Below are 23,321 nucleotides of genomic sequence, written 5' to 3' on the forward strand. Positions count from 1 at the left end.
TTTTCCAAATTCTCAGAAAAGAGGTATCGTCTTGGTTTTATTTCCAGAGTTCCTTTAGGTGAAGAACCTGGGACTTCTGTAGTTTCTAGCAGTCTTGTTAAAGCTGTGGCTTTGCTCTCTGAGTTAGTTCAATTTATGACCAACTTTTGTCAGCACAATTTCTAATCTAGAAATTCCAGCAGCCCCATAGCTCAGTGGTAGAACACATACTTTGCCTGCAGGATGCAGGATACAAATTTAGTACCTATCATTGCTAATAGAAAATAATAATAATAATAATAATAATAATAATAATAATGGCTTTCGGGGGGTTGCAGGGACGTAGCCAGGATTTTAGGAAGGGGGGGTCCAGACTAAGTGCCACCATTATAATGGGGCTTGGGTGCAGCGGCGCAGTAGCACACACCATTCATTTTTCTAATGGAAGGGGGGGTCTGGACCCCAAGATTCCCCCCCCCCCCCGGCTATGTCCCTGGGGGTTGGGCTATGTGGCCATGTTCTAGAAGAGTTTATTCTTGACGTTTCGCCAGCATCTGTGGCTAACATCTTCAGATGCTGGCAAAATATCAGGAATAAACTCTTCTAGACCATGGCCACATAGCCCGAAAAACCCACAAAAAACTATGGATGCCAGCCATGAAAGCCTTCGACTTCATAATACTAATACTAATAGAACAAGTTGGATATATCTCCACCTCAAACCACAGAGGGCTCTTGCTGGTCCTGGTAGGCAGCACAGTAGTGCAGTGGCTTAAAATGCTCAAACAGCTTCCTGTACGCATGACTCCAATTACTGAAATGTTTTTTCTCAGCCTCTCTCTGAATGAATTGCTCATCTATAAGGAAGGAGCATAATTTCTTAGGGAAGTAAGTTTTAAATGTGGTAGGACCCAGATTCATTTCCTAATATTAGCACATCAACAGTGCAATGTGCATGTGTGTTTGTTACTTGTTTTGAGGATATCAGGTAATCTGAAAGTTGCCAATCAGTAGACAACATCAAGTATTGTAGTCTGTTTTGATGTAAAGTGGTTCACTACGTCCCTGTATTAGCCCACCAGCAGTTTGATAAGATTTTGCTCAAAATAGGGTTTGTTGAGCCTTTGAAAAAAACAGAGCTTTGAAAAGTTATTTCTTAACATATAGGTTTCAGAACCCCCCAGCCAGCTTGTATGTTGATCATACTGGCTGAAGGATTCTGAGAGCTGCAGTCCAAACAATTTCTGCAGTGAAATAAATAATGAACTGTGTATGGGAGGGGGATATATAAATGGTGGAGGTAGGTTGTGGTTGGGTGCCTTCAAGTTGTTTTTGACTTAGGATGACCCCAAGGCAAATCTGTTGCCCTTCTCTATGACTGTAATGGTGTAACTTGCTCAAGGTCACCCAATGGTTTTCCATGGTCAAATGAAGATTTCAGCCCTGGACTTCCAGAATCCTACTCCAACACACACATGATGCTGGCTCTGGGGGTCAGTATGTCCCTGTTGTTCTATGAGCTGGTTGTGTGTACAAGACATAATTGACTTTATCTCAATTACATTTTATCATATGACTACATTTAAAGATATGCATACCTGCACCCTTTTGCATGCATATTCTGTGCCCCATTTTAATTTTTTAACATCTGTATTATTCAACTACTGTTGCTGATGCTGACAGTCAGTGTTGATTTAGACCTTTTAAGTAGCAAGAGGAGAGAAGAAAGATGATTTCTCCAGCAGCTGCAAGAAAAGAAACAAAGAAAATAATCTACACTTCAAAGATAACCCATCAGCCTTATAAAGCAAGTAAGGAAAGAAAACAGCATTGCAAGGGATCCTAATGGCCATAAAATTCCAAAAATGGAAGTGATTTGCTTTCATTACATAAAGTGTCCGTTAAAGCTTCAAATAATGAAATAAACGTTGAGAATGGAAAGCTTCCCTGTTAAACTAGTCTCTGTTTACATTACAATAATCCAGGTCATAAAAGCCGTGCAGTTATAAATGCCCCTTTCTTAGGGAAACTCTCAAAAGACTGTTGGGACCACACAGTGCTGCCTGTATAGGATATTTACATTCAAGCAATGCATCTGCAGTTCTGGCTTTTAGCCAGGACTGTGGCAATTTAGTTTTGCCATCTGGTTATCAAAATACTAGAAAATGTGACCCAACAACTAGCTGGCTGGCTCTCATCCTCCTCCGTTTTGTTTTATAATATTTGGTCTCAGTTCAGCAAAGTTTCTAAACAGTGGTAATGTTTTGGGCATGCAACATGTCTTGAAGTTGTGGAGTCCTTAAAGTAAGTAGAAAAATGAGTATTTTGGTCTGTTGGATTTGGAATTAGGGAGCAAGAAGCTGAAAAATATTCATAAACTTTCTATCCAGGAAACGTCTATCTGTATTTTCGATTTTGTCATTAATAAAATATATGGTTGGCATGTGATGCAATGTAAAGTTATTTTGTGCATACAAATGGGATATGTATTAGTGATAATATATTTATCAGGTTTAAGATTTAAAGGCATTTTAATATATGCTGCAATGCTGTTTAGTTTTTATTAGCGAGGAATGCGATTGAAGAACAGCAAAAATGTTATGGTTTATTTTCATAATGTGACAAAAGTGTTTAGTAATTTTTATATATATATATATATATATATATATAGGAAGAACCGAAATAGTTTGTTGTAAAGTGCAACCTTCCCTTTGTATGCTGTTGGAATACAGTCATTGTCTGTCTATCCATTGTTTGTCTAACAAAAAGAAAAGTGAGGAGGAAACCTCTGTGTCCTGGAGGGGGGGAACTCACACCAGCTAAATAAGATTAAAAAGAAACAACAGTAATTCTCTCTCAGAGGCTGGGAGAAGTTGTGATCTGCACTATTGTCTGCAGTGGTACTGCACAGATCCTATTAATTCCTCTGAACATTTCAGGTCCAACATTTCCCTTGTAAATACAGATGAAATTAACTTTGCTAAACTGAAACACTGTTTGGATAACATAGGAAAGGGGTTGTGGTGCTAGATTACACATTTTCATTCCTAAAGCTGGGATTTATAGAGTCAACTTTGAAACGCCTATGGTTTTATACGTGCCTAGTGTGCAGGCTATATTTCAGAGGAAGGAACTGTCAAAACCAACTCTGAATATTTCCTGCCTAAGAAAACCCTATGAAATTCATGGGGTTGCCATAAGTCAACAGGAGACTTGAAGGCACATGCACGGACACTGTGATTTTTCTGGGTCCCCTGCGTTTGAATTACAGGATAGCTTTTAGAATCCACCCAGTGTCCACAGTGTTTTGCCAAGTGGTTTGGACATGTTTTGCTAATCCAGTGCCTTCTTTGGTCTGTGGAGAACTCAGTTTGTCGGATCTTTAGCTCTTGGCCCAAGCCATACACTAGGCTGCAAAATGTCTTTTCATTATGCCTTTTTTCCTCTTTCACCTCTGCACTTCTGCAACTTTCTTCTTCTGCAAACCTGCCTCCAAACCTTCCTCTCCAAACCTTGTCTCCTTGCATGCTTTTGGAAGGGTAGTCAGAGAGACTGCATCACCAGTGGGAGAAATCAGTGAGTCATAGCACTCCTTTATGAGGAGCTTTGTTTCATTCGAGCTTGCCAAGATGCTGACAGTAAATTTGAGTCATCAGCAGTGAACCAGTTGTAAAGCAACATGAATGTTTGTGGAGGATAGAATGGATTTCAGGAAAAGAAGAGAGACATAAACTTATAACATCCACAGATTGCTATATGATTTTTGAGAGCAGATGTGCTCATATTATTATTATTATTTTACTGTCTCTCAGTGTGTGGATACTATGTGCCTTCAAGTTGCCTGTTGATTTATGGCAATCCCATGAATTTCAAAGAGTTTTCTTAGGCAAGGAATACTCAGAGGTGGTTTTGCCAGCTCCTTCCCTGAAATATAGCCTACAGCACCTAGTATTCATTGGTGGTCTCCCATCCAAATAGTAACCAGGGTTGACCCTGCTTAGCCTTCAAGAGAAAACAAGACCAGCCTTTAGTACACAAATCTTTACTGGGACCATTTGCATTAAAATTCTCTACTCTTGCTGTTAGCTGATAGAAAGCCTAATTCTTTATCTCTCCCTATTTGAACTATTGGGGTTCAATCTAGAGCCAAAACTCAGGATGTTTCCAAAATTTCTGATAATTCTGTCCCTCCCACACACTTTTTTGAATACAGATTCAAGACATGTTTCTTCCTTTGTGTTACTGAGTTTCTACTAGGTGTATGTATGTGGTACTATACAAAAGACAATTTTCTATTTGAAGGAACAGCAGGGACCTAAAGATTGACCATCGACAGTTGCCACCTGGACAGTAGACTAAGCAGACTCACAGGATTCCTGATCACATTCCTCTCCATTGTGGTCAAAATATAGTGCATTTCTATTTCAGTTACAGATTTTTTTTTTCTAAATTGATATCTGGATCTGTAAATTAGCATACACACATTTTATGCAGCTCTGTATACTTTTTGTCCTCTTTTTTGGTGCCTTTCCTCTTTCCTGATCTCAGGTGGCAGCTTAGTTAATTATTATTAGTTGTCTGTGTTATGCGTAGCATTATAGTCTAGGAACTGTGAGTCTAGGGACTGATTCACATAATGCATTTTCTCACACACAAACAGCTCTGACCATCCCTGGGAATATACTGTTCATTTGTTATTGGTTCTTCCAGCATGGTTGCCAGGAAACGGACGATATTTCCTCCTGTTTCTTCTACAGTTAGGGATAAGCTGAAGTGTTGCCACCATTGATGAGTTTTATTTCATTGTCATCCATTCTTTAAAATATATTTCAATATATTTCAGAAGGCAGTTCTGTAAAGGAAAATAAAAGCATGACAGAACATATGCTCTGGTCAATTGAGGCTTTCTTTAATGAATTTATCAAATGAATGTAAGATAGAGTTTCTTATTTGTGTGTGCTTATATTTTAATAAACACATATCTCAGGAATATGCTTGACAGAGTTATCTGCGCTGCAAAAATACTGGAATTGAGGGGAGGTGAAGAAGAAGAAGTGCAGTGCATCTGTGTAGCAGCACCATTTCATGTGCTGTATTTTAACGATCAGCTTAGCATATTTATTCTTATTATAAGGTAGATAAAGAACTTGATTTCTATCTGTCGCCATAGGTAGTATTTGAACTAGGAAGGAAAACAAAAATGTCTTTTTCATTAATAATAATAATAATAATAATAATAATAAAGTTTATTTGTATTTTCCTGCTTCTCCCAGGAGGTGTTAGTTCCAGTTATTTCAGGAGGCGTTAGTTCCAGTTCTTAATCACATGTATATCGGAATCATCCACTGTAGTTACTTGGCTTGGCTTTGTTACATAGATTTCTTAATACTGAAATGATTCATCTTGACTCAAGCTTTGTATGAGTTCATGATAAAGTTTACTTACTCCTTCAAATTCTATCCTGGACAATCCTGAAACTACATCAAAAACAAAACACATACAGAGTGGGCATAAATCTAGGGTTGCCATACCTCCAGACCTCGAAACCGGGAAAAATGTAGGACAAAAGTTTCAAATGTAGGACACACAACAATGTGTCCTACATTTGAAAATTTTGTCCTACATTTTCCCTCGCCGCTTGGGCTCCGCCCCCGCCGCGATCGCAGCGAGGCCCCCCGCCTGTGCCCCGGGCCTCACCGCGATCGCGGCGGGGAGCGGAGGCCAAGCGGCGAGGCAAAGCCTCCGCCTTAAGGAGGCTTTAACTCGCCGCCTGGGACCCCGGCCTCGTCGCGATCGCGGCAGGGAGCGGAGGCCAAGCGGCGAGGCAAAGCCTCCACCTTAAGGAGGCTTTAACTCGCCGCCTGGGACCCTGGCCTCGTCGCGATCGCGGCGGGGAGCGGAGGCCAAGCGGCGAGGCAAAGCCTCCGCCTTAAGGAGGCTTTAACTCGCCGCCTGGGACCCTGGCCTCGTCGCGATCGCGGCGGGGAGCGGAGGCTAAGCGGCGAGGCAAAGCCTCCCTCAGCTTGCCACATCCTGCCCGGGAGCGGGGGCAAACCGGGGCGGGACCGTGCGGACCCGCCCCAAATCGGGAAAGTCCCGCCCCCAGGTGGGATATGGCAAGCCTACATAAATCAGACTGAAACAATATCCAGACAACACTACCTGTGATGACTACTTGAGCTGTAAAATAAACAACTGTATTTATTTATTTACTTTATTTATATACCCACTTTCTCCCAGGATGGGACCAGGTGACCAGACACCTCCCTTTCCCAGGACATGTCCTACATTTCAACCTTTTGTCCAGGAGGAATTTCAAAATGTCCTCCATTTTGAATATAAGTAAGAAGCATTAATTTATATTCATATTAGTGTTTTATCTTCAATTTGGTAATGTCTGGCATTTTTCTTGAATGTCCTCATTGAAGTTATCACATCTGGTTACCCTGAATGGGACCCAAGGCCACTTGCCAGCCTCCCCTGCCAAGATGTCCACTGTTTTGTTTCTGAAATTCTTGGGCTGCCAAGGATCATATTTATGGGACTGCATAAGGTTAGCCAGGTTTACTGATAAGTCCCACTGAACCCAGTGGGCATATTCTTCAACTGTTGTGATTCGACAGGGACATTGCCTGTTAACCCTCTTTTGCCCCACATTTTCAGCTCCTTTTAAAATGTCCCAGTTTCTTTTTCTTCCTCTGATTTTCCTCCTTCCTGTCTTACTTCACTTGCTTCAAACTGAATGCAAAGTGCAAAAGTAGTTTGCACTCAGTTAACTCAGTTGGGGGAGAGGACAGGGAAGAGCAGAATCTTGCCATTCCTTGTAAAGCAAAAACAAACTGCCGCAGCCTTTTCTAGCTTATTCATTCTCATTGATAACTTTTGCCCACTTGGCCACACTCTGATGTTGCTTGGCCGCACATGTCCAGTTTCCATGTATGAAATATTGGTGGGTATGTCACGGGAATTACTCTCAAGTAAAGGAGTTTCTTGTCTATCTTTTTGAGAAAGCTACTACACAAAAAAGCAATCTGGAAGTTCTTTGGAGAAACGCACAAATAGCTGTGGATACAATTGTGAGGTAAAAGATTCAGTTGTATTTGGTTGTCACTGTGGCCTTAGAAATACTGGAGTAGATTCCATTGCTTATTGGGTGGTCTGAATGCATGGAAGGTCTGTATCCATTGAAGAACCAGAGCTCCTTCCGATGCAAGATTTCTTAGTGAACTGAATGTTAAGGGCTAGCTCTTTTTATGTGATAGGGATGAATGCACAGAGCTGCAAGCAGTGTTCAATCTGTGGACCTCTTACATAGTCTCAAATTGCATGAAACAGCATAATCATGGAGTTGCTACCAAAACCAGTGGCCAAATATCTAGCTCCTCATCCCCTGTAAAGCGAAACGGAAAAACACCTTGGGGGTTTATAGCTAATATAACCCTATGTTTTTGACTCATGCTTAAAGTTTGTGATCTGTTAAGAGCAATAAATCATTGTCCCAACCGTGCGCCTTTGCTGGTCATACAACTCAACTTTTAGTTGTGAAATTCATTTTGCCTCTCAAAATGTATCCCAACTGCTCCTCTGGAAAGAGAGAAATAGTGTTTTGTTTTTTTACAGTTTGATCCTGCAAAGTACAATGCATCGATGCTTTGGGGTTTTGTCTTGAAGTAGTGCTTAAATGCTTAGCCAAATGTTTATATTGTTATTTAAATAGCGCATCAACGGTTCCAAATCTGTTGTACGCCCTTCATGCTTGATTAAAGAATCCCATTAATAGTGGAGAAAATGCTAATTGGTAATGTCTTTTGCCAGCCATTAGCGGGCCAAGCATTCTATATAATCTACTGTTGATTAACGTAATGAAAGCTGATGTAGTTTTGTGTGGCAGAATATCCAAACGACAATGCAACCCTCTCTGATTCTTGGACTCTTCCTTCAGCCGGTATAAAACTATGCTGAGTGTTTAGTTGCCAAAAATGGCTGCAGCGTAAATTAAATTTGGTAGGCAGAATGAACGTAATGTGCTTTCAATTGTTCATTCATTACAGTCGTCAAGACAAACCGACAGTCCCGCAGTGGCAAAGCATATGCTACCTCAATTTGAGCAGTCGGATTGTGTCTTCATTCAAGATTTTATTGATTTTCTTTTGCTTTCCTTGGCAGGTGACATCACACAGAAGGGCTATGAAAAGAAGAGATCAAAATTAATTGGGGCCTACTTGCCACAACCTCCAGGTATGTAGAAATGTACAAGGAATGCATAGAGCTGTCATGTGTATTGATCATTAGACCAGAATATTAATGTGTATCTTGGGGAAAAATAATCTGAAGCAACCTGTCACTATCGTGCAATGTATGTAAATTGCTCTCCCTATCTGGGGTTTGTTTGTGTGTTTTTTGATGTACAAGTGTATGTCTTGTATAATTATATGATAGAAATATACCCACCCACCCACCCACCCTCCAATGTATGCCATTGCTAATGGTATGGGAAATGGAAATGGAAATGGATTATATTTTGAGGGCAGGTTTTAACGTGGTCATATTTAAAGAGATTAAACTATTAAGGACAGACATGTAACATCCAAAATAATATTAATCAAAAAGGAATATTAGCATGATATCTGAAGGAATATATATACGCATGTCTCATTTGTTTAGTGATTTGCATGTGTGGAAGAAAAGAAAGAGTGAGGCAAGAGTAATTTGGTTCCATGCACTAGTGCAGAATGTGTTTGCATTACAATTTAATAAGCTAGGATTCCTAGTTTAAATTAGTATTTGAGTGCAGCTACTCACCTGCCACATTGCTCATGATATTAACTATAGGAATACTCCAGGGAAGTAGATTAGAAACAGCACTGCTCTTTGTCCCCTATAGCTGATAATCAGAGGCAGGTCCCCTCTTAAATGAAACTTCATTCTATCTCCCTGAAAACTCCATGATATGTTCTCCTTAGGGTCACCACAAGTCAGGAATGACTTGAAGGCACAAAATGACAAGTGTGTGTGTGTGTGTGTATTTATTCAGAGATAGCCATGTTGGCTATTCAGCAAAATACAACAAAATCCACAAGAAAGTGAAGCCTTGAAAACTTGCATGATATATTTTATGCTTTGGAATTGGTCCAATAATGGTATCACTGTTTGTGGATTTTGGACTTCATAATATCTGAGCCTAGGATTATGAATTGCTATGAATTGTAAGCGCCACCTCGAGTCCCTATATTGGGAGGAAGGTGGGATATAAGATAATAATAATAATAATAATAATAATAATTGTGGTTGGCTTATGAATCCTGGTTTCTTTGGGATAATAAATCATGGTGGGCACATGGTTTCAGAAGGATATTGACAAGCTGGAACATGTCCAGGGGAGCAGCCAATATGGTAAAGGGCCTGGAAACCAAGTCCTATAAAGAAAGGTTGAGGGAGTTGGTAAGGCTGGAGAAGACTGAAAGGTGATATGATACCATCTTTAAATACCTGAGGGGAAGTTATGTGGAAGAGCAAGGTTATTTTCTAATGCTCCAGAGGATAGGACCCAAACAAATGAATTCATATTAGGGGAAATAAAGGAGATTCCAGCTAAACATTAGAAAGGAACTTCCTGATGTTAATTTCTGTTCAGTGATGGAATAGACTATCTTGGTAGGTGGTGAATTCTCCTGTGCTAAAGGTTTTTGTAAATGTTCACCTATCCAGGATTAGATGGCTCTTTTGATCCATATCTATTATTCTGTGATTGTGTGATGTCAAATTCAGACATTATGCTAACTTTGTGCAAGCAGGAGGAACAAAGTCAGAGTAAACAGGCTGTGTGCACAAACTGGCATCATATACACATTGTGGTTTAATAAGCTAGTATTCATGGCACAAAATCAGATACAAACATAGCTGTTAACTATCATGTGGAGCACAGAAGACTAGGATTTGATTGCCTGCTTGGCCATGAAACCCACTGGGTAACCTTGGGCACGTCACACTCCCTAAGACTCAGGGGAAGACAATTCTTGCAAGAAAACCCAGTGTTAGCTTCGCCTTAGAGTCACCATACTGATTTGAAGGCACACAACAGCAGTAGCAATAGCATCAGAGTCCAAGAGCTAGATCTGGCCTCATGAAGGATGCAGTTAACTTCTCTTCCCCATCATTAAAAAACAAACAAACTCCAAAGCAGAAAAGCAGAATTGAGATGAGTGACAGGTCATTTTGAAAATTTTGATAAGAGATTTAAATCATCATTTATCTCTGTCATAGTTGCCTTCTGGATAAATTAGTTCCTCATTAGGGACATAAGACCTAAATGTTATAAATTTCCCTCAAAATGAACAGCTGAGGAGGACCTAGAAATACACAAACTCGGAGAGGGAGTTGAATAGATATAGCTAGAATCAGATGCGAACAACTAATGTAAGTTTGAACTTTTTAAATGAAGGTTTTATGGAAATCCTGCAATACTTTGTTTTTTAGGATTTTTTTCTTTAATGAAGATCCTAAAGATTTGTGCTCATGCCACACAATGACCTGCAATATCTAGTACCTATATTATGGATTGACACATGCATGGCCTTTCTTCGGGGAGCACTGTTGGTACTACGGAATAGCTATTTTGACATTTCCTTGTATTTTTACCTATTCTTTAGATCTTTGTCCCTTGTGAAATCAAAGATGAGAGTTTTTTTAAATGCTAAAATATGCCTTTATTGACAGTTTATGTTAATGTCAAATGAAGCAAATTTACTTTGTAGAGATCCTATCCAAGAATTGAATTTGTTTTTTAAAATGTGAAATGATTACAATACCCCATCTCAAACTGTTAATTTGTTGTGCTAACAAAATGAACAAATTGCCAAATTACTCCAGTTTGATACCACTTTAACGACCATGGCTCCATGCTGTGCAATTCTGGGAATTGTGGTTTGTTGGAGCACCAGAGTTCTCTGGCAGAGAAGGCTAAGTGTCTCACAAAACTACAATCCCCAGAATTCCATAGCAGTGAGCCATAGCAGGTAAAATGATGCCAAACTAGATTATTTCTGCAGTGCAGATGCAGTTAGTAAATAGTAAAGTGTCTATTTTTCTTAGGACAAGCAGATCTTTTATGTACTTGTAGTGCTGTTTTGTTTCTATATATGTGTCTTTGGTAATTTCCAAACAAAATTGGTGTTTTCATATGACAGGACTCATTCTGCCCTTAAGCCATACAAACAGAGAAATTGCTGTTGCCCATTTGGAAAATACAAATAGTTTTAAACTGCCAGTAGAGCTTCAGAATGGTTCTAAGCACCTTCTGCTGCCTATTTGAAACCTTTTAGTTCTTTACCGTAATCTGTTGGGCAAAGCAAACATGGATCAAGATTGGTGATTGATCTTGCAACTGAGTGGTATTTTCCAAAACCTCCCCAAGAGAATGGCAAAATTCTGCACATGACATCTTGGGTTTCATTGTGTTTAGCTTTTGTGAAAAGGTGCCCACCAGACTGACAGTAAACCACAAGGCAGTTCCCCACTGTCCCAGCATCCAGTCCTCTTGCTGCTGCTTTGCCGACATTACAAACACCAATGTTGGCAGAGTGGGAAATTGATTCTGTGGCTCCGTACTGTAGTGTTTATACGTGTGTGTGTGCGTGTGTGTGTGTGTGCGCACCTGTATGTGTACGCAACATGTGTGCCCGCACGTGGGCTTGCGTGTGCGCACACTTCACTGCATGTGGGCGGAAGCTCCGTCCGTTGCTGTAACAAATGTAAAAAAACTAAACATGATTTAATTAGTTTTTTTCAACTTGTTACAGCGGCGAATGGAGCTGCCGCGGTACGGTGTAGACTGCAGCACAGTGAAGGGGCCGCGAGAAGGACGATCCGCACTGGCAACATTGGGGTCTGTGACATCCGGGAAGCAGCAGCTAGAGAGCGCTCAGCACCGCACAGCACAGCGGCAAACCGGCCTCTCTTTTACTTTCGCTTTGGTGAGCACAACATACATGTGTATATGTGTATATATTATATATAAATGCATATTAATAAGTCTGTTGGGCAGGGATGTGGGATTAATCCTTTATTAGAAGGCCTTTGCCTTCCCAGACCTGAAAACCACTCTCTTGTTGTAAATTGCACCAAATCAGTCAGTGAGCCTCGTCTCCCAAGGTTTTTCCTCCTCTCAAATATCATCCTATCTTTTTCATTGGCAGTATAATAATGCTAATAGTTTGGGAAGTAGATCTGCAGGGCTTTCCAAAGTTTGGGACTTGGACAGCAGTTCCAATCTAAGAACTGGGTTTGGGAAAAGGAAAGGATGGAGGAATGGTGGCTGTGAGACAATGAATCTGCACTGGGTTTAATCCAGTGGTGTCACCATAGTGGTACTGCCAGTGCTGTAACCCATGGTGTCACCCCCTTTCATTGACCTCCTCCCATACTACACCACACAAAATTCTTAGTGATGTTTTTTGTACTAATGTTACTCATCCATCATTTCCCCCATATATCACTGAATGTAATGGTAATAGTTGTGACATAAACAACTAGCAAATTATACCTTTAAAGTCCAATATTGTATGCACAGCCTAAATGTATTTACATGTATGCAGTGTTATGTGGTTAGAGTGAAAATTTGGTAAGATGTGATGTTTTTAAGAAAAATTTAAAAGATTTTAAAAAATGTTTTGAACATTTATTTAAAAACAAAACAGAATCCAGGGCCTTCCTGCTAAGCCTTGCCCTGCTCACACCATCTCTTCATTATTATTATTATTATCAACCTTTATTTATGAAGTGCTGTAAATTTACACAGCGCTGTACATACAATCTTTTTAATTAGACGGTTCCCTGCCCTCGGACTTACAATCTAAAAAGACATGACACAAAAGGAAAAGGGAGTGGTGGAGGAAAAGAGTAAGAGGTCCAGCAGTTCCTCTCTACCTCCAAGGCCTGGACCAAGGCAGATGGACTGGAGGGAGGGATTGGCTTCATAATGGATGGTTAATCTTCTTCAAGGGAAAATACATACTCTCAAGTAGGATAATACTAGAGAAATGTTTATTACTATGTGCTTTTGGGATGCTTTTCAACAGAGCCAACATGGTGTAGTATAGGCACACAGTGATGACTTGAAGCACACAACAACAAGATCCTGGATTTTCTAATGGCATGTTGATGGAGATGGTGGACTTTTACTGCTGTGAAATAGTCTTTCTTTTAAAAAATTAGTTAATTTTGTCTGTTTATTGGTTTTTCTTAGCTTGGGCTTCTCTTCTCTCAGGTGACCTAACCTGAGCACGAATTGATGAGCTGGATTGCTTGCCCTTCTGCTTCCATGGCTCAACCTTCACAGCCCTTTAATAGCACATTAATTTTGTAATTATTGCATTGAATATTTGTGAAATAGAAAAGGTGCCCAGAAGCAAAACAAAATGAAACAAGCTGGAAAATAAACAGGTTTCTTCTGACCAGATGTGCAAACACATGTTTTGCTAAGTCAGAGGTGGGCAGAAAAAAGATCAGGCTCTACTTTCAGATTTGTAGACAATTTGCAGCAAGGTATTTCTGAGTTTCCTAAATTAGGTTTCAGAAGCAAAAAAAGAAAAAATGTTAGTGGTGAAACTAGTGGATTTAAGTGTGAAAAGATTGCAAACTCCTACATCTTGCAACACTTGAAAGTCCCAGAATCCCCCTAGCTGGCATGCTCTTGGAGGCTCTGGAAGTCATAGTCCAAAAGGTAACTTTTCTAAACTCTGCAAATATCCCACTTCCTGAACAATTCTTAGCATACATTCTGAGCCTCAGTGAAACAGTAAAAAATAAAAGTATGTCCTGCAGGGCCCCCGGGTGACCATACTGTACTTTAACTTTAACTGTTATCTTTAGGGTGAGCACATACAGTTACCATATATACTTGACTCTAAGTCGACCTCATGTATAAGTCGAGGGTACGTTTTGGAGCCAAAATTATGGATTTTGCCATGACTTATAGATAAATCATAGAATCATAGAGTTGGAAGAGACCGCACGGGCCATCGAGTCCTGGGTAAATCGAGGGTAAAATTTAGGGGCAGATAGCAAAGGATGAAGCAAAGTAAAACAATGTCGAAGAACTTTTTAAATTCCATCAGACATAACTCTTTGTGCTTACTCTTTAGCTACATGCCCCTACGTTTTACCCTCTACCTATCTACAGGTCATATCAAAATCTATAATGTTGACCCTAAACCTGCCCTCAACTTATACATGAGGTCAATTTATAGTTGAGTATATACAGTATTTATTTTGAAACAGGAGATGCTAGAGATCTTCTGCATGTACTTTTTCAAAGGGCTGCTTGTCCTTCCCACGACGGGAAGCTGAAAGGGAGGATTATGTTAAATCACATTCTCTTCCCCTTTGTGTATATGTGACTTCAAGTTGCCTGTCAGCTTACAGCAACCCCGTGAATTCCATGGGATTTTCTTAATTAATGAATACTCACAGGTGGTTTTGCCAGTTCCTTCTTCTGAAATATTGTCTACGGCACCTGATTGTAATTGGTGGTCTCCCATCCAAGCACTAACCAGTGCTGATTCTGCTTAGCTTCAAAGATCAGGCGAGATCTGGTGCCTTTGGGATACTTAGGCGGGATACAAACTGCCGCTTTGCGGCGGTCTGCCGCTGCCGCCGGTTAGTCCACGGGGGAGCCGGAGCCTCCACACGGCGCGGCTCCCGTGCAGACTGAAAAAGAAGCTCCAAAATGGAGCTTCTTTTAGAGTCGCGTTTGCGACGTAGCGAGGCGCCAGGGGCGCACTCGCTACGTCACAAAGGACGCGACGCGTACGGACGCTCAGCGTCCGATACGCAAAGATGGCGCCGGCCATGTAGAAGGGCTGGCGCCATCTTGTACGGACGGAGTCCGTATTAGGCCCAGGGGCGTCTAGAAGAGACATCCCTTTTTTAAAATGGGACGTCCTCCGGACGTCCCAAATGCCGGTTTGTAACCGGCCTTAGACAATTTATTCCAGGTTAAACCTGTTAGGCTTTGGAATGCTTTCTATGCTAAGCAAATATATTGAATGTGAACACTTGACTCCATTCACCATTCAGCATCCATTGGTGATTTTATCCCTTTTTTAATGTCATAGTTATTCTGAGATGAATAATTGGCACATGGCTGCATTCCTTCAACGTTTGTTATGCATGAAAGCAATGTTTCCTTGGTGCATGAAAACCAGAGCTTGGACAGTAACTTTGAAAAAGTAATTTCTTTATTTTTAAATTCCAAAGCTTACAAAGTAGTTAATGTTATAGCAGTAGTAAAGCTAGAAGCAGCAGTAGTTTAACAAAAGCAATTTTTTGTTTTCTTGTTATTCAGAGTAACTGACGTTCCTACCTCCACGTTTTGGGGGGAGGGCAGGAATCAGACTGCTACAAACTGCTGGTCTGTAATACAAAACGAACCTACATCCTGAAAGCACATAGTCCTGTAACTATAAAAGTAACTAAAATAAACTACCCTCCATAAGGAATAAAGTTATCCCTTAATTATGTCTTAATTACTGGAAAAACTTGAAATCATTACAGTTAACTATTTGTAACTTGATGCTTCCACTCTAATGCAAATATAGAAACACTGACAAAGTCAGAGGATATATAACTTCACTGAAGATCCACCTTGAACTTCATGGCTTTTGATGGGGATTTCAGGCCAGGCTTTGATTTAAATCCATTCTGTGCAAGGGCTCTAATAAGAGTTTATCAATACAATTTCATTTGATTGGGGATGGAATCAGTGATATATACTCAATTTTTTAAAACTAGGAAAGACGCATATTGGTTTCTTTTCAAGCACAACAAAGCAAATGAAGCACCTGCTGTGGGCTGCACAAACCAGTTAAGAGAAAAAGAGGAATTAAGATGCTGGAAGAGGTGCATACAAATATAAGTGGTTGCTGCTGTTCCATTTCATTAAATTGGCCATTTGTGTGCCTGCAGTGATCCACAAGTGATCTCTCTTCAGCTTCTTCAACTGCTTTTTGCCTGTAGAACTGTTAATGGTGACTTGTTCTTTTGATTCCTGATTTCTTTCTACTTTCTTTCATCTCTTAATGGCTTACTGTAGAATTATCACTGCAAACAGCTGTACTTATGGCTGCTTTTTTGTGTCTGGGGTGGGGTGGGCCTTTATTTTACAAACATTACAGATCCTTAGAAATACAATTTACTATAAGTATGCAAAGAGATCTTGTCACTCCTTTGAGACTAACTAAACAAAAGGAGTTGTAATATAAGGTTTTATAGACTTGGTCAACTTCCTTAGATGCACAGTATTTTGTAAAGCGCCTGTTTTCTTCATGTAAAGCTATAAATCACGCAGTAAAGACTCTTCTAGCATTTTAAGGGCAAACAGCTACCACTGCACTGTGTGGTGTTGTTCTGCTGCAGCAGACTAACATGGATGCTTTCTTCAGTCTTCCCCAAAATGAGGGTCTCTAGTTTTCTCTTCTTTCTACAGCAGAAATATGTTCAGAGGAGAGGAAGAGCAGCTTAAAAAAAATCTTTCTAAAAAGCAACAAAAATATTCAGAGGCTGAACAGATGGGATGAGTCCATGCCATTCTGACCTTGGTGCTCACATGGGTCAATCCCTCGGTTTGTGTAGGGATGGATTTACACAGCTGTCACAGGACCAACCCGCTGCCTGTTACCAGTGCATGTTCCTTACCTTGCTGTGCTATTGATGGTACTGAGAAACCCCTTATCACCACATCTACTGTGAAAACAGGGGCACCTGGCTGCATCCACATGGCCCCCTTTCCATGTCAGATGTGATGACAGGGGGCTTCTCAGTAACACCAGTGGCAGCAAGGTAAGGAGCCATGAAGATAACCCAACAGTTATTTTAGTTTAATGAATACTCAGAATATGTCTTTTCCTGAGCTCTCCCATTTATGATTTATTTATTTAATTTAATATCTGTATCTCAATATGGGACTCAAAACAGCTATCCCTGGAAAGTAGAGCAGAATTGATTTCAAGAGGCTGTCAAGGGAATAGCTCATGCCTTCCATGTTGCAACCCATGATCCTAGCAGAGGAATGGAAATCTTTTCCCCCCCAAAGTACCTACCAAGCTTCATCTTCATTTATATTATGTGCAGCTGAGTGTGCTGACCCACATGTAGAGATCACATCAAGTTGAACTCATCTATATGTATAAGTTGCCCTTCCATTTGCTGTATTATCTGGTCTTGTAAATAAAATAAACCCTGTTTCAGGAGGAAAAAACCCTCCTTCATATAACGGCAAAAAACTGCAGCATTTCCCTGTGTGCCAGGCAGGTGACTAACACCTCTGTTAATGCCACCTTGTTGTTGATGGTAACACTCCACTGAGTTCTTAGTGTTTAATATTCTGCAAGGGTTTCATGTCTCATACAAAAGTGCCAACATACCAAAGCTTAATATTTTGTTCTGTGCATTTCCCTGGAAGATTTTTTAAAAAACATTAAGACTTCCTGGCCCTATTGAACACTTAATAGCAGTTTTTATTATCATTCCTCTGTCTTCAAGAAAAATTGGGAAGAAGCCGTAAAAAGTGATACTTATATCTTCTGTAAATGGAGAAAGAAAATGTAAGAATCCAGTGTGTTCTATTTTGACCGTTAATAAAGGCAGTAAATTGAATTAGACATTTCCCATTTAGGGCTTTATGCCAGAGAAGTGTATGTTGATAGTGTTGCTTTTTTTTTATAACTGTCAGTAGGAAGAAAAACACACAGAAAAAGAAATATAATGTACTTTCAAAGAAGCCGAAGACTGAAAATCAAGTGCTTGTGCTGAGTTTTTGCACCTGCTGTTTCTCAGGATTTATAAGAATTGCCCTCAAGTTGGCTCCAATTTAGGGAGACTGTAGGAATGAGAGACCTCCATAACACCCTGTTGTTAGCCGCACTGTTCCAGTCTTGCAAACTCAAGACTTCCTTGATTGAATCTATTCACCTCTAATTCATTCTTCCTCTCTTCCTAATGCCTTCAACTTTATCCGATGATATTATTATTTTTTTTCTAACAAGTCATGTTGTCTCAAGGGAGTAAGAGTGGTGCAGTAGTTTGAGGGTGGGACTATAGTTTTGGAGACCAGGGTTTGAATCCCCATTCAGTCATTGAAACCCACTGGGTGAAGTTGGGCAAATAATACTTCCTCACTGCCTTTTATGTCCTATCTTTTTAGATTGTAAGCCAGAGGGCAGGGAACTGTCTAATTAACAATTTGTAAACTACTCTGAGAGCATTTCTGAAGAGTGGAGTATAAATACAATAAATCATCATCACCACCACCACCACCACCATCATCTTGCAGCCTAAAAAGAAAGCAAAGACAACTGTCCTCTGAAAAAATTCTGCCAAGAAAAACATTTATGGTTACTATATGATCAGAAATGACTTGAAGACACATAGCAACAATGTGTTGTCTCATGATATGTCCTAAGTATCATAATCTCACTTTAGTTATTTTGGCTTTTAGGGAGAGCTCAGATGTGATTTGCATTTAAATCCGTTTGTCTTTTGGCTGTCAATGCTTTCTCTTGAACTCCTCCTCTCCAGTAGCACACTTGAAATGAGTTGATTTTCTCCCTGTCAGCTGTCTGTGTTTTCTAAGCATTCATGCAAAAGGGAAAAGTTCATTGTCAATTTTGGGGACAGTCTATTCTGCCTTGCAAGATTTCACAACTGAAAACAGGGATAAAAACTTTCAAAGGAGAGGTGCTGAAGGAGAATGGTTTTTGTTCTTCCACACTGCAGTTCGTGGTTGTCAGTCTCAACTGATACTTTTCCCACCTTTCTGTTACAGAAATAAATGTGGTTTTTTAAAAACTGTATCCCTAACCATAAGAGCAAGCATCCCCCTTTGCTTACAAATCTGGCTACCTTGTTACAGAATAAATCAAAATGTCATACAGCAGTCAGAGGAGAATCCACCAATACATAAGAGTGGTGGTGGTCTCAGATAATAATTCTTAATGTGAAATTAGAAGTATTCCTTTTTTCACCCATGAAATTCTGGAGAGTATGAACTACCTACATATCTGTAACTGATGTTGCCTCCCTCCCACTCATCCCAAGCTTCACAGCACCATAGTATCATATTTGTAAACCTAAAATAGAGGAGTCGCCTGCTCCTAGCACAACCACATGCTGCTGTATAGAAAGAGCTGCAGAACTGATTATTTCAATTAGCTTGTATTTAGTTTTAATCATTTGTCACATAATCCATCCCAGTGCATTTCACTTGTTTTATATTCCTTGTTTTTGCTTTTGCTTTTGTGCAACCCATACCCTTGAATGCTGTTTCTTCTGAAATGCAACTGTGCAAACGGCAAACTTTCTACATCATCAGTATTCTTCTCCTTCAGTCACGTATATAGCAATCCTTATTTCCACAGAGGAGTCAGAGCTAGTAACATCTGCAGACAGCAGATGGGGTTCATTGAGCTAAAGAGTTAGGAAAACTGTTTTGCAAAGGCTCAGGGAGTAGATTTTGATTTCATGTGCAAAATCAATACAAGAAACTGGTGACTCGGTACATGTTTCTTTCTGGATTTGTTTAATTTGCTCATTTTCTTTCTCATTTTGTTTGTATTGCTGCCTAGTCCCCTGGGAATTCACAAAGGTCAGCTAGTGTATCCTCAGTAAGCTAATTGGAAACCATTGGTAGGTCTGCCCATAAAGAACTGGCATGTTATGTTTTGATACTCAGTTCATATTATGATTTGCACCCGTGCAAGGTGTGAATCTTTTATAGTGTTTTTAGTTTATTTACATTTTTTGTTATACGAAAAATCATTTCAGAAGGAAAATTAAAAATGAAAATAAAATGTAATTACAAATAAACTAAAAATACTGCAGTGGGAATTTATACATTAACTTTAAAGAAAATGACCCAATATCCAAGTATGTGTTTATCTATATGCCAAATGTCCAAATATTGTTAAGATCATGAGGCCCTCGGTCACTGAATAATAGAGGGTTGTGTTTTGTGCTGTTGTTCTCCCATTTTGATTCTGCCTGCCTGCCCACTTCTTTGTCCATCCTCGATTCATAAGACCTGAAGCGCATGATGATACTCAATAAAGGTGCATTCCTCTGAGCCGTGGCACTGGCATTGTTGATGCTTTGGTGCAGTGCTACGATTTGTGAGATTTCCATGGATACTTTTAACAGATTAGCATTTAGATTACATAGTCCTTATTTACTAGGCAGGACAGGCTGGTTGTTTATTTATTTGTTTTATGAAATATACATAATTCTGTAACTGTAGGGCAACAAAGTCTGATGGTTTTTCCCTTCCTCCCACCAATGCAGGAGTGGATCAAGCACTGCCACAAGAACGCCGAACCCCCGTTACTCCTTCCTCCTCCTCTCGCTACCATCGCCGCAGGTCCTCAGGGTCACGTGATGAGCGCTATCGGTCAGGTATGTGGCAAAGAAAACATTGGGCTGAGGGAGAACCTTCCTGGTTAATAATTTGAAGTGGGGATTCAAACTTGATTGAACTTAGTGGGAGAGAGAAGAATGAGCATATGATACATGCTTGTTACCATCCCCTCCATTTCACATATTAAGATAAGAGTGTCAGTCCTTGAAAGTACGTAACAAGAAGTGGAAACTGTCAGCAGGCCTAGAGCAAGCCCAAGGTTTACTGAAGTACAATTTCTTTTAGGATGGGAACAGAAATTTGTGGTGGGAGGGAAGCCTCAAAACAGTTCAATAAGTGATGGCTGTGCCAAACAATATAGAGGAGGAGGGTTGGAGATAAAATGGAGCAGCTAGAAACTGTGGTATGGCACACTGCAGTGCTTTGCTGAAAGCCCCACTTAATTTTTGCTATTTCCCCCCAAATCCTACATTGTAAAAAAGCAACTTGATTTCAGCATCACATAACATCAGCTAATTCAACAAGACCATTTTTTTTTTGTTTATACAGACCTGTATTTGCAAAGTCAAGAACATTTAGGTCTTTCTTTCCAAGTCCAGCTACCTGAAAACCTTTTATACATGGAAAGTAGGAGATGTGCTGGAAACCTTCTGCATGGAGGACATGACTCTTGAACAGGCTCACTTTCTTATAGACCCACTTGTTTGAAGCAGACTTGTAGGAGATTGCACATACAGTATAAACTATGAAATAAAACTAAGACTAGACATATACAGCAGATGATAGCAAGCAATAGCAAGTACATTTCTGTACCGCTTATCAGTGTACATAAGCACTCCCTAAGCAGTTTACAAACTGTAACCTAATTGCCCCCAACAATTTGGGTACTCATTTTAGTGACCTCAGAAGGATGCAAGCCTGAGTCAAGCTTGAGCCCTTTCTCTGGTATTGAACTCACAACCTTATGGTTTGTGAGTGAATGGCTGCAGTACAGGCATTTAACCACTGCGTCACCAGGGCTCCTAAGATAGGGCTGTCAAGTGACCAGAAGTCACAGACTGGCCAGCTTCTCCTTTCTCTTTAGCAGCAACTTGAGCTACTTTTGTGAACTAAACGTTACTACCATAACTTGTGAAACATTTTAGTGGTCCTAGGGTGCATCTTAGAAGCAATGCAGTTTGACACCACTTTAAGTGCTGTAGCTCAATCCTATGAAATCCTGGGATTTACAGATTTACAAGGCCTTTATATCCTTCTCTGCCAAAGAGTGCTGCTACCTCACAGAACTGCAAATCCCAGGATTCTGTAAGATGAAGCCATGGCAGTTCAAGTGGTGTCAAACTGCATTATTTCTACAGTATAGATGCACCCCTATTAAAAGGCAATACACTACTCCACAGGTTTTTGCTTTCATATATGAGACACATGGTTATTTTTCTTTTTTCATTTATTATCAACTAAATCTGGAGACTGAGGTGCAATTGAAAAGGTTCTGTGGGTCACTAAAAAGGCTGGCAAAATAATTTAGTAGAGGACTTTTACTTCACAGTTGCTTGCTTCAGAACAGACCTATATTTTATCCAGTAAGGAACAGCCAGTAAGTGCATCCAAAATATATGGCTGTGTAATCTGGGTGGGACTGCTTTTCACAGGGGTTGACTGTTAATGGCGTTAGCATATCAATTTCCATGGCACCACCAGCCACCCTTGCTACTTGATAACAGCAGGCTAATGACACTGAAGACACAAGAGGCTACAAATCCTATAATTCTGCTGCTTTGATCATAGCACATTAACTGCTTTATCACCTGTCACTACCAATTAGCACATGTCCTTATCCTGTTGCTAATAGACACTTGGCACCAAAATTAATTATATAGTCATAATACCTAAAATCTGAACATTTCCAGAAATTCCTGCTAAGTACATCCACAATTTCTCTAGCAAGCAATGGCTGAGGGACAATTCGGATCATATAAATTCAGCATTGCTGAATAATAAACATTAGTTACTTATAAAAAAATAGTTACCATCTGCAGTGATGGAATTTTCAACATGTAGAGATTGTCTGTGTATCTCCTGTTTTCTAGAAGTAAGTAAATGACATCATTTACCAAAATGCAGAAAGTTAACCTGAGGATTCAAAAGCACTTTGCCATCTGGTCCAGAAAGATTCTCTGGTGTGGTTTTAATGTGTTTGTATGCAAATATATATACACCCACATTCTCACACAGAGAAGATATATACCAAAATGTTATTGCATGGAGGTTTCAGGGTTCTATAAAATATCCTTTTATAGGATATTTATTCCTTTTCCCTCTGGTTTTCTAATCCCTGCACAACACATACTCAGTGGTTCTGTAGCCAACAAACATGACAATTCTTCAATGTGCTGGTTTTGCATTCTTCTCCATTTTTTGTTTCTTTATTTTTTTCCGTGTCTTGTAATTCTGCCAAACTTGTGGTTCCAGATACATCTTCTCTCATGCATGGATAGTGACTTTTAGCTAAAATGTTTTGTCAGCCAATAAATTTAGTATTAGGTACAATAGCATGAAGCCCTCTTAATTTTCCATTGATTATGCAGTTTTCTATTCCCCAGTCTCATGACTGAAGAGGAGTTATAGAGGCCAGAAAACTTTGATCCCAGCAAGTCTGAGTGGATTTGGGAAAGACAGCCTAAACTGAACTGGATTTCATCTATTCATAATTTTGTTTCTAGTTAGAAATCATGGTCTCTATGAAGGTAATGGTCCTCATAATCCATCTGAGTAGTTGAGGCAGAGAAAAGAAAGCAGTAGGCCAGGTTATCCAACATCCTTCTTCTTCTGCATTATCATTCATCTCTGGATCGTTCATATCCTTCTCCCTTCATATGAAGAAGCACATTATAAGGGTTATAAGAAAGGATTCTGAAGGCCGCTGCTATTTACTTTG

The 23,321-nt window shown here is 39.9% G+C and overlaps 1 protein-coding gene across 4 annotated transcripts in view; it reads left to right on the forward strand.

The window, feature by feature from the left end:
* The window catches only part of DIP2C (DIP2 acetate--CoA ligase C (putative)), a 330,762-nt gene that overhangs the window by 178,963 nt on the left and 128,478 nt on the right, over positions 1 to 23,321 (forward strand). For 2 of the 4 annotated variants that reach the window (XM_089533524.1, XM_089533526.1), the window contains exons 2-4: positions 8,146 to 8,217; positions 11,778 to 11,951; positions 20,311 to 20,421. In XM_089533524.1, the coding sequence (XP_089389650.1) occupies positions 8,146 to 8,217; positions 11,778 to 11,951; positions 20,311 to 20,421 (357 nt within the window). The remainder of the gene's footprint in view (positions 1 to 8,145; positions 8,218 to 11,777; positions 11,952 to 20,310; positions 20,422 to 23,321) is intronic. The other 2 variants (XM_089533527.1, XM_089533528.1) reach the window with 1 other exon arrangement.

This window comes from Sceloporus occidentalis, unplaced genomic scaffold, assembly GCF_023333645.1.
Source record: "Sceloporus occidentalis isolate IW3139 unplaced genomic scaffold, rSceOcc1.0.p SCAF_7, whole genome shotgun sequence".
In the NCBI taxonomy this organism is placed as follows: Eukaryota; Metazoa; Chordata; class Lepidosauria; order Squamata; family Phrynosomatidae; genus Sceloporus; species Sceloporus occidentalis.